General features: G+C 46.8%; 1 protein-coding gene across 1 annotated transcript; it reads left to right on the forward strand.

Annotated features, from left to right (window-relative positions):
• The first annotated feature begins 529 nt into the window (after positions 1–529).
• SERTAD4 (SERTA domain containing 4) lies at positions 530–5,321 on the forward strand. The gene is made up of 3 exons (XM_086629115.1): positions 530–689; positions 1,291–1,406; positions 4,569–5,321. The coding sequence occupies exons 1-3, from the start codon at positions 530–532 to the stop codon at positions 5,319–5,321; spliced, it is 1,029 nt and encodes a 342-aa protein (XP_086485241.1).
• Positions 5,322–15,672: the final 10,351 nt, after the last annotated feature.

Consider the following 15,672-nt stretch of genomic DNA (forward strand, 5'->3'; position numbering starts at 1 on the left):
GAACGCGATCCCGAACTGCTGGGCGCGCTCTCTCTCTCTCTCTCTCACACACACACACACACACACACACACACACAGACACACTCGCACACCCGTCGGTGCCGAGCGCGCTCTGCCAACACCGCCGGGAGAAAATGGGAAGCGAGTGAGCGGATCGTGCCGGTGTGTGAGGGCTGCCGGGGTCGGGGCGACGGCGGAGCCGTGGGGCCGTGGCGGAGGCGGCGGGGCCGGTGGACGGCGGCGGCGCGGGGGGAGCGCGCACAAACTCCCGGTGCCGCGGACCCCGCGCCCTTTGTGGGAGGAGGGCTCCGGTCTTTTTCCTGCTGCAAGAAGGCGGGGGGGGGGAAGTGTGTCTATGTAAGATATATATACGTGTGTAATTTTTATGCATGTGTACATAGATGTACGAGTGCCGAGGGGGCACAGGGGGCGGAACACGGCGGGGCGGGGGGTGGGGTGTCAGGTGAAGGGGGCGGCGGGGTGCCGGGCGCTCACCGCGCTGCTTCGCTTCCAGGTGCCGGCGCCCGCGATGACCCTGGTGCTGCCCATGCAGCGGCTCGGCCGCCCCATCGCCGCCGAGGGAGCCGCCGACCTCGCCGCCTACCGCGCCCTCTGGGAGCCGCCCTGCTGCGGCCGCCCCGGCCCCGCCGCCCCCCCGGCCCCGCCGGCCCCCGGGCCCCCCACCGCAGGTAGGCACCGCCGGGGCCGCGCCGATCCGCCGCGGGGGCGCCCGGTCCCCTTCCCCGGCCCCGCGGCGGTGGGCGGGGGGGACGGAGGTTTGTCCGCGGAGGGAGGCGCGGCGGCTCCGCCGGCTTGCCCGGGGCGGCGGCGGCGGGCCCGGGGCCGGGCCCGGGCCCGGGCGGCCGCGGTGCGGCGTGGCGGGGGCTGAAGGCGGGGCTCTCCCGCGGGCGGCCGTGGGGCCGCAGGTGCGCGGGGTTCACCGGGCGCCGCCGCCCGCGGCTTCTCCGGCGCGCTGGATGCGCTGGGGGAGGCGGCTGCCCGCCCGCCCGGCCGGCCGCGGGCTGGAGCCAAAGTTTTGCCGGAGCCCAGCGTCCTGAGGACGGCACCGTTTTCCCGTGCCGCCTGTTAGAACAGCCCTCGGCTGCCCGAGCCGGTGCGTCTGGCGGGTTCGGTGTTAGTCAGGTGAGGGTTTATTTCTGGTCGCTGCAAATGTATGTGAAAATATGCGGTGGAGTTCTCCTGTAGCGCGAAGGGAAATGAAAAGTATTTTGTTTGGAGAACCTCCGGCAAACCGCATGTCATTTGTCATATCTGATTTATTACCCGCAGGATCACATTACAGGGGAATTTCAAATCCTGTAACAACATCCAAGATCACATACTTTAAAAGGAAATATGTGGAAGAAGAGGATTTTCACCCACCGCTCAGCAGCTGTACACATAAAGTATGTTTTCTAAGAGTCATTATTTTTACTCCGAGTTTCAGATGCTTAGTAACACTCGATTGACCCATTTCCAGAAGGCTGAAATACTCTGCTGAAATTAGGAGAATGATCCAGCTGTTTGCTCAGAAGCAAATAGTTGTCACTTGTTCACATTTATTGTTTTGTTGTCATCGAATTGCTTAAGAAGCAAAGGCGTTTCTTCATTTATAACAACTGTAAAGGGAAATGCTGAGAATAACTTTCTTTTTCAGATTATTTTGTTCTCAGATAGTTTATATCATGCTTACAGAAACAGCTCCGTAACAGTGTTTGAACAGCAGAAACGAAGAACATAAAGAAAAAGGACCCATGATTCCCCACTTTATCCAAAACTTTTTCCAGGGGAGAAAAAAGTAATAGGTTCCATGTAGCCCAAATGGGTTACAGATCCTGTAGAAAAACAGAATGATTTGGAAAGCGAGCACAAGCTCCTTCACTATTTAATCCTGTTTATTAGAAAGCTAGTAACTCCCAAAAGAACAGATTAGTTAATGAAAGAATATTTTTTTTGAATGAAAGCTGTCAAGGGAGGGATTAAGAGCAAACATTTCCCAGGCCAGTGAGTACATAAATTGAAATCTAACTTTTTTTTTTTTATGCGAGATTTTATGCTCTTGTTCATGACGGGCTCAGTCCTGTAGGGAATTGAACGCCTGGAGTGATGTGCTTAAGGATAGCTCATGCCTTGAGACACCATCCTTACTTTGCTGGATCTTTCCTGGCCCATGGCAGCCCAGTGCTCCCCAGGTACTGTTGGTGATAGAAAGGGTACAACATAATCTGATTAAGGCACAGTTTATGGGAGGCAATAGTACCACAAGAGCCCCAGAGAGAAAAAGCTAAACCAGATCAAGATGTGGAGCAAGTTTATATGTTGTCTGAGATGTATGCCTCATCTCAGAGGCAGCCTTCTGAGATGGGAGAAGAGCCGAGTGCCTTGTCCCTGCCACGAGAAGCTGGGCGGAGAGGTCTGCCAGATGGGATCCTGTTTCCCTGGAGCGATTTCTGCAGAGGAGAAGTGAGCAGTAACTCTGAGCTCGCTTCCCAAGGACTTTAGAGTAGCCAAAGGAATTTCCAGCTACAAGTAGTCTTGGTTAGAAATAAATACCTGACCGGGAAGGTGAAAAGCTGCTCTGTCGTTCATTCCAGAAGGTGTCTGGTCCTGCTGCCAGAGCAACGAATAAAGAGCACTGAGGGTGTTGAAAAATGTGCTCTGGTTAGTGAGCGTGTCTCCCACATGTCACATCACTCTCTTGATTTCAGCCAGTTTTTTTTTCTTGGCTAGGTTGTTGGATTCTTGTATCAGTGATTGTTTTCATCGCAAAGAGGAGGAAGTTACCCCCTTCTAACAGCATTAAGACCAGTTGTAGGGGTATTGGTAAGATAGACCTGTCCCGGACATTGTTTTGTGCTGTTGTAGAGGTGTATCGTGTCAGAAGCTCTGGGTCACCAGTTTCTTCTGTTCAGCACAAATGTGTTTTCTACTTTGCAGCACTGAGCTCTGGAGAAGGGAGGATTCCCACCAGATTTCTTCGAATTTCTTACCTCCGCTGCCCAATAGAGATTTATGTTCTTAGATTCCTTGTCCTGTAGATGGTGTGATGGTAGGGCCCAGAGCCTCTCTCCAGAGGGCTGCTGGCAAACATTTGTAGTAGAAAGCCTTTGACAACTTGTTCTTACTGGTGGCCCTCCAGAATGTATCTCCAGGAGGATCGCAATTCAAGGCTTACTGGTTTGCTCCAGGCTTTTATGGCTTCACTGACTATTGCTGCAGGAGGTACAAAGGATGCAAATTAACCTATAGGCTTAATATAATTTTAAATGAGTCATTTATTATAGAAAATTGCTCTCTCTAACAAAGAAGAGCTTCAGCTGTGAACTCGCATGAAAACACGGCCAATTTTTGTTTTTACGAGGCACTGTGCTGCTTCTCAGCCCTGCAGACAGGACCAGGCTGTGGAAAGAGCTAGAGGGCTGAGGAGAGCTGAATGGATGTGAAAAGCAGCTGTGCTTTAAGCTCTTTCAGTCCTCATAGCTACGACTTCCACTCTGCAAAAATGCTGTAACCATGTGGGAAAGGGAATAATGATTGAGCCACAGATGGGGGGGATTTAGAGCAGTCTTTTCTTTGTGCTGCGCTGCTCTCCTCCTACGCAAACCAAATTCTTACTAAAAATGAAAATTAGTTAATAGTGCTTACAGTAGCACGCGTTGCCCCCTCTCGTATTTTGATTCCCAGGGTAGCGATTACAGCGCAGAACCTGGGGCCTCCCGAGGGCAGTAACCTGCTTGTGCTGCCAGTGCTGAGAAAGGGAGTCCTGGAAGGACCATGGAAGGGAGAACAAATCTGTGGGCGTCCAGCCAGGATTTCTGCAAATCCCTATCCTCTCTTCGTTTCCTGACCTTGTCCCTGCCTATTCGCGTTCCCACCGGTCCCGTAGAGCCCCGGGTGTCGTATGCAGGCCAACAGCTGCTCTCCAGATGCTGCGATGCTTTGAGACGGGTTTCTCCCTGCCTCCCTCCCTGCATGCTCTTTTGTACGCAAGAGCAGTATGAGGGAGCTTGGCAAATGGAGACCTCCTGGCTGGAGGGCCTCTTCCACTGGCAGCGGATGAAATGCTCCGACACTTGCTGCGTGAGGCGACGGCTGCTGGCTGCGTCTTGCAAACCTTGAGGCTGCAGGAGGGGACCTTCACTTGGCTTCAGAGCTTTGTTAGAAGCCCCACAGGGAATGATGGAATCGGGTCCGTTTACATCAAAAAGAGCCCAGCCATTGCTGTAGCAAAACTGCACAACAGTTTTAATGTTTTAACCCCCAAATGCAAATAAAGAGCCAGATCTGCACATCTGGATTTTGCTCTCCCATCCTGGATTTGTGCCCTGCGATTGCCTCTGTGGTGTAACGCCCAGCTGCTTACCTCCTAAACGTGGGTGAATGCTGTGGCCAAGAAAAAGCAAGTCCTGGGCTATGTGGGTGTGCAAAACAAAAAGCTGGTTTTAGGCACCTCGGAGAATGAGAAAAGTAGTGGCACAGGGGGAATTCTTTACTTCATTTTCTTTATCCTTGCCTGGAACAAAACTGGTTGCCTTCAGTTCCACATCTTCTGTCTTTTGCATTTTCAGACAATCTCCGTGTTTGAGGAGCGGGCCCATATTCTTTACATGTCTTTGGAAAAGCTGAAATTCATTGATGATCCTGAAGTCTACCTGCGGAGATCCGTCCTCATCAACAATCTCATGAAGAGAATCCATGGAGAAATCATCATGCAGAACAACTGGTGCTTCTCCGCCTGCTCCTTTGGTGGCACCTCGCCACAAGAGTGGTTTGTGCCTCAGGACTGTCCATACAGGAAACGCCTTCGGATGGCAAAGGAGGAGTACGAGAAGCTCCACACGTGCTGCTTCTATCAAGAGTGTGGCAGTCACTATTTAAATCTACCCTACTCTGTTAATGCTAGTACAGAAAATACTTCCTCCTCTTCCTCCTCCTCCTCCTCCTCCTCCCCCCCCATTTCTTTGCCAAGCTGTTCCCAGCAGGTGGATTATGACATTGGCAACGCCCCTTCTTACAGGAGTGATGACCAGATACCTGCTAATGAAATATTCATCACTAACGCCAGGTCTCATGGTAATCAGGAAAAGGCAAAATTTAATGACGAGAAAGGAGGTGATGAGCCTGAGCGAGAGAGCATTGCCCTAAACTGTGAACCTGTCAGAGGCACCCATGCTCTTGAATGTAAAGGCAAATTTTACGACTATTTTGAGACTGGATGTAATGACAAGAGCAACATAAGTGAATCTTGGAAAAAATCCTTGAGGAAAAAGGAATCTTTACCAAGTAATAAAATGTGCTGCAGCAAAGGAAGTAAAATATGAGGCATCTTTCTTGCCCTGTTGAAGCATGTGCAGCATGTTCGGTCGTCTATCAAATTTTTATTTTGAATGGATTTTTAATAGTTTTCTACAAATGATACAATCATGCCACAAACATTACGTGTAGTTTTAAATGACTGGCGAGCAGATTGCGTAAAGCGTCTCTACGATCTGCATCAGCGGGCTATTTATAAGTATGGAGACTTCATAAAGGACGCGGTTGCGTTACTGCTCAGCGCTATAGTCTGTACAGCTATGGTGTAGCTTTCATTACTGAAAATACCAGTCAGCCAGATGGGGAAAACATATCGGTTTATATATCCCCGCCCCCAAGAAGTCTGCCATTAATTAAGAAGAACCTCCGTTATGTTTACCGAGGAATTAGAAGTCTGGTAAACAAATTGATGCTACCAGCAAGGGTGATGTGCTCCCTGTAACTCAGTATTTGTTTTGACAAAGGACTGTCTTCACAGACTGGGAATAAACCATCCTCACGTTTTGTACTGATGCTCACGAATTCCTGGATTCAGCGTCGACGTTCAACTGACAAAATAGGACGTAGCATAAAGAAATAACCTGTTTCTGGGGATGTTAATCAGAAACACAACATGCAGCTCAAGTACTTGCACGTTTTCACCTCAGCTGTAATAACTAATGAGGCTTGTTGTTACACAGGGCAGGTTTTTTTTTGGTGCCTTACTTTTTGTCTTAATTTTTGCCAGCGTGAAAATTAAGTATAAATCAGTGATACAGCAGGGATTTAACCTAAACAGAGAAAAAAAAACCACAAAACCAACCACAGGGTGGATCAATATTATTAGAAACCTTTAACCTTTGAAGTACTGAGTTCAACTTCCTATTCAAACATCTCTGTTCTTCCTTTTTGATGCTCAATTGCTTTTTGATTTGCCATCCTTAGGAAGGGATTTAAGAAACAATAGAGAGATGTCTCTTGTAAACAAGCATTCGATGCTTGAGTGTTTCTATGGCAACTGTCTGTTGCTGGGGCTCTTTTTTTTCCTTCTTCGTATAATGAAGTTCATGAACCAGTGGCATGTTTTATACTTTATTCTGTTTTGCATAATTTCTCTCTTTTAGATTGCAAAAGCATGCGGGAGTTTTCTATGACTTTTGCTGTTGATTTAAAAAAAATAAGAAAGCAAAAAGCACAATGTTAATCGATAATGTGGCGATAAACATGATTTTATCTGAATGAATGTAAGGGGTTTAATTTTAAAAAAGAACATTTTGGAGAAATGAGCTGAGATTTCAGTGGCTAAGGACAACATTTAGTCATCCCTAGGTAGATCATTTGCAAAAGTGTGGAGTTTAAAATGCCCAGAAGGCATTAGTCCAGGTTGGACCAAGAATATTGAGAGTTTTAGATCCACCAAATTAATTAGTTCCCGCAGTCCCCATAACAACTGGCAGGATGTGCTCGGCAAAATAGCCACATCCAAGCCACGGCTGACTCATAATAGCTGCCTGTTCCCGCAGCGTCATGCATCCAAGTGACATCTTCTCCACTTGGTTCTTGTCCAAAGGGTGAAATTCACCTCTGTGCTGGGGGAGCAGCCAGCTCAGTGCCAGGCACAAGGATCCCCGTGAGGATACCGCCTGGAGTGTCTCCGATTGGCGCTGGAGTCAGCCAGGTCTTTGGGTCAGAGACCTCCTGCTCTGGCTTCCAGGGGTTCAGCCTGAGTCCTCTGGGGCCACAGTTATTTTGGGTAGCGTGTGCACCCTACAATCACACTTGCAAACCGGACAGTTTTCGTGACTAAGCCCAGCGGTCACAGGAAAAAGCTCCCCCCCACCAGCCAAAGTGACCAGAAAGGGAGTATCCAGGACATAAATCAATGATAACCTTTATGTGGTCAGGTGAGTTGGAACTGACAAGTCTGTAAGGGTTATTGTTGTGAAGAATGGCAAGGTATAAATCCCATCTGATTTCTCCAAGACAGAAGCTTTTTTTATTAATAAAAATAATATTAAATATAGATCTCATTCATACAGTGTATGAGTAGGATCGTCATTTAGACATTTGTCCACAAGGACCAATTTTTTAAAAAAAGCTGATTTTTCTTGTGTTATACCCAGATAGTCTAGTAATGTCTGCTCTTTTCCAATATTTGATAAACACTTGATGTTTTAAGCTTAAATATTAGATGCTTGTATACTAATGTGTTGTTGTAGTAAAGTGAAATTTCCTTGATATATATTTATTAAAATGACCAAAATTCATTTTAATTTTACATCTCCGATGGCTAACTGGTCCTTTCCCCCATGTTCCCCTCCTTCACCTGAGGAAATGCCAAATTGGTCTCTGCTGAAGAGGTTAGGCTGCAGTTACTGTGCATCTCAAAGTTGAATCTGGGATGGAGCTCAGCCTTCTTGGGGTTTCAGGAGGCTTTAGGACAGTCTGAAGGTGCACAGAGAAGCAACAGACTTCTCTGTGGATTTGCACAAACAGCCGAGGATAATGCCTGACTGAGTGCTGCCCAAGCCACAAATAGCTAACACTTTGCGGGGGGCTGAAAGCATTTTGACCCCAAGGGGCTCCTTGGTCTTCAAGAGTAAGCCCGCACATAGAACCTGTTGCAGAGTCTTCTGAGTTGAATTTGCACCGGCTTAAGTGGTGGATCAGCAGAACTCTCTGTCTACTCTGGCCTCTCCAACAGCGTCTTCAATTCCAGAGACACCTAGAAATTAACCTGTTACAGCTCTGGACAGCCTTATTGAGCATCATCAGGGTCTGTAAGGCATGAAATGTCATTTAGTTTAGGAAGGGTGGGTAAGAGACCTTTTCTGCCTTTCTCTGTCCCCTGCAGCACAAAATGATGGCCAATACTGAAAGGAGATGTGTTAAACTCAGGAGTCCACTGAGTTATCCTGTTTGCTTTGGAAGAGACAGAGGTATTTCATGTTAGAAAAAGGAGTTGGTAACACCCTTGTCCAATTGCCAGAAATGCCATAGACCTTGATAGGATTTCCAACCGGGGCTAGGCTGAATGGATTTCATGCTTTAAATTTGTTTGATTTATGGCATATGAGAAGTGTAAACCTGGTGGGCCTTTTCTCCAGTGCACACTCCAGTACTAGGGATGTTTGCTAGTGTCACAAATTTTTTCTTAAGAAATAGTTCTTTTCCAAGATGATACTAATGCCTTTCATCCATATGTCCCACGCATATCTGCTAAATGGATGTGCTCCTGAACCTGATCCTGGTCTACCTGCCTCGAAGAACTGCCAGAAGAGCTGCTCTCTAGAGAGATTGTTTTATTCTCTGTTGTAAGATAGTTTGCTTCTAAAGTGTAAGACTATAAGGTACTGTGCCTTTCAGCAGGCTAATCCCTGCCTATAATGGTACTTCAATAACACATGGAAAACAGCAACAGAAAAAGATGTTTCTGTTGTCAGGTCTGTTTTACTGTCACTAAGAACAGAAGCATCGTACTATCCTCAGGATCGCTTTCCACTGGGTAATACATTTCCCTTGGAACTGCATAGTTCATTTGAGTTGAAAAAATTATGCTCTTTTTTTCAAAACACACTAGCATAATAACATTGTGCTTCATATATACTTAACACTTTTGGTAAAATTTTACTATTTTTACTGGATTAGCTAGACTGTTGCAACAGCTTAACGTGGTTACTTAAGCATCCCCAGCACTCAAATCGCCTCAGCTGGCACCAATTTGCAGTGCCAGCGCAGCAGCTGGCTCCGCAGTGAAAACAAACGCCGGCAGAGCCACAGCTAAAGGCTATAGCCAGAGGTGCAGGAACCTTGATAAAAGAAGTTTCTTAAGTTTATCACAAGAAGAGCCAGTCAGTCACATCAGGGAAAGGTTTAGACCGCTGTGAGGTAAAGGTTTTCATCTGGTGTTTCATTCAGTGAATGTAACTCACATGGAAGCCTCCCAGAGGGACCAAACCTTTTTCATTCCCTGTCCCTTGCTTTGTGACCTTGAAGAAAGGAGCTGCTCTCGCTTTCTGGAGGTAACCTTTTGGGTTCCTCAGCACTGGTATGAGTTTTTCTGCAGCTGCACGGAGCACCCCAGAGGCTTTTTCCTGGCAGGGTGTGCAGAGCCTGCTCAAAGATCGCAGCCGGGGAAGCGCTGCAGAGGATCTTGCTGGAAACGTTCGGAGATGTGAATCTTCCGCAAGGCATCCCATGTAACAGCCAAGCCGCTCAGTCACAACTACTTGGAATACACAGCAATTTCCTGTGTTTTTTCAATCTCACTTTAACTTCTCTGACAGATGGGGAAAGATGACTAAACCGAGGGAGTTTACAAAAGTTCGTCTTGTGGTGTTTGCAAACTGTCTCTGTGAGGTCCGTTTTCTCCAATGTAAACACAGCCGTGGCAGGGTGCCGAGAGCCTTTGCAGCGGTTAATCCTGCTCAGCTTACAGCTGCTAACGCGAGGGGTGCCCAGCCGGCCGGCTCTGCGCCGGGGAGCTGAGCACAAACCAGCCCTGGGGCTGAGGGGTCTTGGGATGAGACCTTCGCTCCTCTTGGCTCTCCACAGACAGCATGAAGCAAAGCAGCTGTGGCTGGAAGACCAGATTGAATGTGCCGTTTGAGATCAGTGCCTTTCCGTGTCAGGGGGCCTGGGGTCAGGTGTGGAAGGTTATATTAAACTCCAGGGGAGTAATCATGTGGAGATGGTTGTCTTTGGGGTTGTAGTTGGCCCGTTGTTGCTCTCCCTAGTCTTTAAGTCATAGCAAGGAAGTGAGCACACCCTGGGGAAGGTGGAGTTTCAGTTCCTCAGTTTTGCAAAAGTGGTGCAGGCTGCAAGGTATGCAAAGCTTTCTCACCAGATCCAGCTGAAAGGCCAGGTAGGCACATATGTTAACTTATTTTAATCTCTGTATTCAAGTTCCCCTCTGAGGAATGCAGGGCGTGCAAGGAGAAGTCACAGACAGGTGGTCTGTGTACGTACACTCAGAAGTATGAGTGCTGAGCGAAAAATACCCCAAACCCAACAAAAGTCCCAGAATAGAGAGATACTGAATTGGAAAAACAATTTCTCTTTCATGGCTAGTAATTCTTCTCAATTAATACAGCATGATTCTCTGATTAACTGTAGAGACCACCTAAACTGCCATACCGGGATTGCAGAAAGGAGATGAAAGGTCTATCTGCTCAAGGTCAGTCTGTTTAGTGCTACCTCTTGCTGTGGTACTTCCCTGTGGAATACCCCTCCAGGCTCATCTTTCTGTACCATGGGCTGTAGCTGCCTCCTGAAACAACTAGAGGCCCTGGCCATTGCGAAGGTGGGTGATGGGGTGGCAGTGGTCAGTGACCGTGCTTCCTCCATGAGAAACGTGGTAGCTGTCGTGCTGCACGTCTCCAGCAAGCCCAGGAGGACCCCACATCATCACTTCCGCTCTCCCCTCACCACCATATATTTCTAATATGGCATTTTCACTTGTGAACTATGACTGGTGTCAAATGCTCTCTGGCAGTTTGCTGGGTGATGTTTCAGAGAGTTTTTGCAGCCAGGTGACGAGTGATCAGACTGTCAGCTGGCTTGAGATGATGCTGCGTTACTGATTTTTGGAGAAGTTGTGCCTGCTTGTATCAGCTGACCACTTTCTCCTGTGGTTATTGTTGGTTTTGTCTTTCCCTCCTGCCTCATTGTCTTAATCAAAACTAGTTTCAATTGGCAATCCCCCTCCTCTGCCCCATACAGTGTGGGACAGGTTACTCTGTATTTACCCCTTTAGTTGGGGAAAGCCTCTGCCAGTGGGAGTTGGAGTTGAGCAGCAGATTATTTTTAAAACCAGTTTTATTCCTGGACTCCAAAATAATTTCTGTCTCTCAGTATACATGTAAAATCTGTGCTTTATTCCTTCATCGAACCTAAAACCTCTTGTAATATTTTTTTGCCTCTATCCATTGTTCTTTCAGGGTGAAATCCTCTGTACTTATTTCTGTGAGTAGGCGCTGCTCACCATCTACATTCTCTTAGCCATATGGCTGCCATGGGGCTGTTTATTCCTTTCAATAAAGTAGTGTGGTTTGGGCTCAAAATGCAATCACCCTTTATATCACAAATCATCAGACAGTGCACGTACATGAAGTGTTGCTACCCTGGAAGTGTAATGTGCTTTCAATATTATGTTTTCTCTAAATTTATCCCCTGTGAGTCTCAACAAGTATGACCAAAGTGACCGGCGCTTCTCAACTTCTATTAATATTACCATTTTTATTATCCTGAAAATATAGTTTGACTAATTTTTAAATGTTGAGCAGCCTACGTGATACCTGTGGAGGCTGCATACGTATTATTCCTTCTTTGACCCCTTTCTCTTCGTGACAGATTGAATTCTGGTTTACCAGCAGACTAATTGGTGTAATAGTGGCAAATTTCATTTAGTGCTTGCTATGAGAAGGAAGGTGAGTAGTGTTAATGCAATCCTGAAATGTACCTTCATTGCAGAATCGCTCCAATACTGAAACTTCAAAATAACCTGTATAGTCACCACAGTCATGAAGAAAATCTTAAAATATGAGAAAGGCATAAGCTACTGTCAGATCATTTTCCTTATTCTGTGTGCAGTCTGAGACAAGCATTTTTATTGTATGAATTTACTCACCCATTAGAAGTGCCTGCTTACTAATTCTGAGCCTTAAAGATGACAGTGTAATGTCAGCTTTTGAGATATTTCACCAGTGACCATTATAAATAAGGCCTTTCGCTAACGAGCTTGCCTCGCGTTCCCAGTGGTCTTACGAGCCTCTCAAGCTGCCTGTGGCCCCCAGTAGTCCCTTCCCAGCTGCCAAAGCTCCTTTTTCCCTTTGAATATTTCCATGTGCTATCAATAAAATATCTTTCCAGGCTCTGGAAACACAGGGACAAGACAAACTCTCTTTTAACTGAATATCAACATAAATAATAGAAACGCAACCAGGCCGATAATTTCATTCTTTTAATTTTGAATCTAAGAAACTTTTAAAATTATTATTATTATTTGGGAACTAAATTTTAATTTAAATAATGCAACCACAGCATTTTCTGGCTGTCACTAATCTGACACCCGCTCACTAAAAATCCTTCGTGATCACATAGCACTACCCTGGTGGGTGCCAAAATCAGAACCTCGGCAGAGCCTCTGAGGTTTGGCTGAATGTTTTCTCAGCACTTTGGAGCAACGGGGAAAAACGAAGCAGTGTGGGAAGATACATGTAGAGGGGGAGGGGACCCGAGAGAAATATATAAATCATGGTAACCTGACTGTCAAGAGGGTATCACTTTTTAATACCTAGCTCATGTTCCCAGCGGCAGTGGAGCTGCAATATTAAATTGTTTTGTTTTACCTCTCGGCTTGGTTTACAGGTGCCGGAAGAGATACAGCCCCAGCCCCTCGAGTGCAGAGGTAAGGGACCTTGCAGCAGAAAGCTCGCCTAGAGGTTTTGTTCCCCATTGATAGGTCGGGCTGGTGCGCGTTGCAGGAGCAGCTGGGAAGAAATAATTAGCATAACAAAGAGCTATATTATATTATTGCATTGTGCATTTTGAGCCTTCAGATACCTTGACACGTTCGGTTGCATGATCCATAAATCTTAATTCCAGGTAGAACCAGAAAAACACAAAATAAAATGAAAATAAGTAGATCCCTTCACCTTTAAAGTGAAAACAATTTGAATGCTCTAATTGCCAATATAGAGATCCTCAATGTTTTGAGTGTAGCCATGCTGCAAGTGCGTTTATCTAAACCCAGGTGCTAGTGCATGGCTGCCCGGCACACATGACAAAGGAGCGTGGTTTTCCCCAGCTGGCAGGAGGGTCCAAGGGGGATGCAGGGTGAATTCTTCCAGTTGCGTGGGAGCTGATGGACTGGGGTACATGAGGCATGTGGGCTTGGGCCAGCGGAGAAGAGTCGGATGGCCCCAGCCTCCCTGGCAGCTGCTTTCTGAGCTGTGCACGGGTGGTGGGTCACCAAAGGAGAAGGCTGCGGATGCAAACGCTTCATGTTTTGCTTCGTTTTTGTCATTAGCCAACAGCAAAGTCGCATCTGTGGGAGCTTTGGTGATTCGTACTGGTTTAGTTACGCAAGAGGTTGCGCTCCCCATGGAAGGCTTTTCTCCATGCCCCAGTGCCTTCCCCTGGGCACTCCCAGGCATGTTGTGTTCCCTTCACTCGCAGTAAAGCTGTCCCACGCGTCTGCTCCAGCCCCACAGCAGAGCCTGGACGGAGCCTGCTGTGGCATTTGGAAAAAACCCTGCTCCCTTTCCTGGCTCGTGTGAAATAAGCTGCTTTGTGCCACTTACGTGCAGCGTGCCCACCTGCAGTCTGGCTCCCCACTCCTGGAGGTGTACCTCTCTCCTTCCTTTTTTCCCCCCCTTTTTGTCTAGTTTTTGGCTGATGAAAATTACCCACCCCAGGAGTTAGAAAAAATGTAGAGAATGAAGTAAAAGGAGAAAAAATATCCTAGGGAAGGTTTTTCAGAGCTGCTCCTCCCCTGGGTCCAATGTCTGTCAGATGCACTTGCAGCACGGAGCTGCATCATGCTGTCAGAAAGAGGGATTTAGAAATCTAACCTGCATATACAACTCTTTCTCTTGCTCCCTTGGATTGAGCGTCCCTGGCAGAGCAGGAGAGTAAATCCCAGCTTAGGAGGGTGGCTCTGTCAGCCCTGCAGGTGATCTGTATTGCAGCGGGGAGCTGTGTAAGCTCTGTCATCCATGGTGCTGTCAGTTTCTGCAAAACCTGGATATACTTTGCCCAGATATTTGCGTTCAGCACAACCTCGTCAAGCAGGGAGATGCAATTTGAGCAAAGAGCACGGAAGATCCTAGTGCTCCGTCCTGGTTGTGCATGGAATGTGCTGCTGAGCCTCCAATGGAGATAACTTGGGGGAAGAGCTGGAGGTAGGCTTTGAGGAAGGATGAAACCAGGGCATTGTGACAACACGTTATGGTTCTTAAATGGTTGTGATTGTTTTAGGAAGCCATAACTTTCAAATGGTTACTAAAAACACAACGTTGCTTAGGCTTTATGCCTCTGATAGTGATAATAAAATTTATTGGAGAAACATATTTGTCAAAACTAATGAGACTTTTTACATTTAAGACGTGCTGACATTGTGTTGCACTTTCCTTCACAAGCAATGTCTAAAATAAGAGTTGTAGTTGAAAGAGATTCGTGAGGAAAAATTACATAGATCTGTTCTTTTGTTTACTTTGTGCACTTGACAGCCCCTGAACACAGTCAGGTTCTCCGCTTTGCCTCTACAGTCTGTCAGTCAGTTTTCTGACATTTGTTTGAGCCTTTCACATAGCAGCGGAGAAGACAGAACTGGTTTTTATACAGAAAATATGTCCATGAAAACACAAAGGATGCCGATGGATTCAGCAGTAGGGAGTGCCATTGGGTGATGCTTTACATTCATTCATTTCAGGGAGGGGGAAAAAAAAAAAAAGTGATTGAAACAGACTGTCTTTTTACAGCAGAGAATGCTGCTTTGCAGCCCAAGAGCATAAAGCATCACATAAGAGCACTGATGAAATTTTAAAAAGCAAGAATCTCAGGTAAGCTCCCTGCAGGTTTGAGAGCATGGGGCAGTGCCACCCCACAGTGCTTTAATCCTGTCCTCATGGTGCACAGCCACAGACCTTGAGACAGTCTCCTCAAAGTCACAGCAAATGTGATTTGCCTCATGTATGAAAAATCTCTTTCTTAGGATCTGTAATGGCACTTAACTCTGGGTCTTATGGAGGCACCATCAGGTCTGTTCTCTCAGAGCCTGTTTCTAACACAGCTTCAGAAAATAGGTTATTCCTGTCTATAACAACCATATAGCTTCATCAACCATATCCGTTGACAGTGTCCATTTTCTAGAGCTCACAGTACTTATATGGAAAACCAGGCTCTACTGTTTCTTTCATTCGAATTTCACTCTTTCATAAGAAGTGTGGTCGATTGAAGCTAAGCATGCCAGACTCAGCAGAGGACGGGCACACAATATGCTCTGGTACACCTCAATGAGTCTAGCAACCTGGCATCAGGGCAGACTCCTGGGCAAGGCTCATCAGAGGAGATCTGCAAGGCTACATAGCGTAGCAGGACACCCATGAAGTCATTATTTCCTCCTTCTTAAAGAGCTGGACTGAGGAAACTGAAATCAAGCAGGATTGAGAAGTTTTTGGGGTCAGTGTGAGCAGCTGGCTGCAGCACTTTAAACCCTTGATGCTTGCCAGACCCATTGTACTTCTTTTGGGCTAAAAGTATACTGCGAGGGTCTGTAAGATAGACCTTCCCTGAGAAACAGGAGAAGATTAGGTAGATCAGAAAGCTCTGTGTGTGGACTTTCTGTAGGTATATCTGTATGCAGCTTCCGATGTCTAA

The sequence above is a fragment of the Tauraco erythrolophus genome, chromosome 2, assembly GCF_009769465.1.
Source record: "Tauraco erythrolophus isolate bTauEry1 chromosome 2, bTauEry1.pri, whole genome shotgun sequence".
Lineage (NCBI taxonomy): Eukaryota > Metazoa > Chordata > Aves > Musophagiformes > Musophagidae > Tauraco > Tauraco erythrolophus.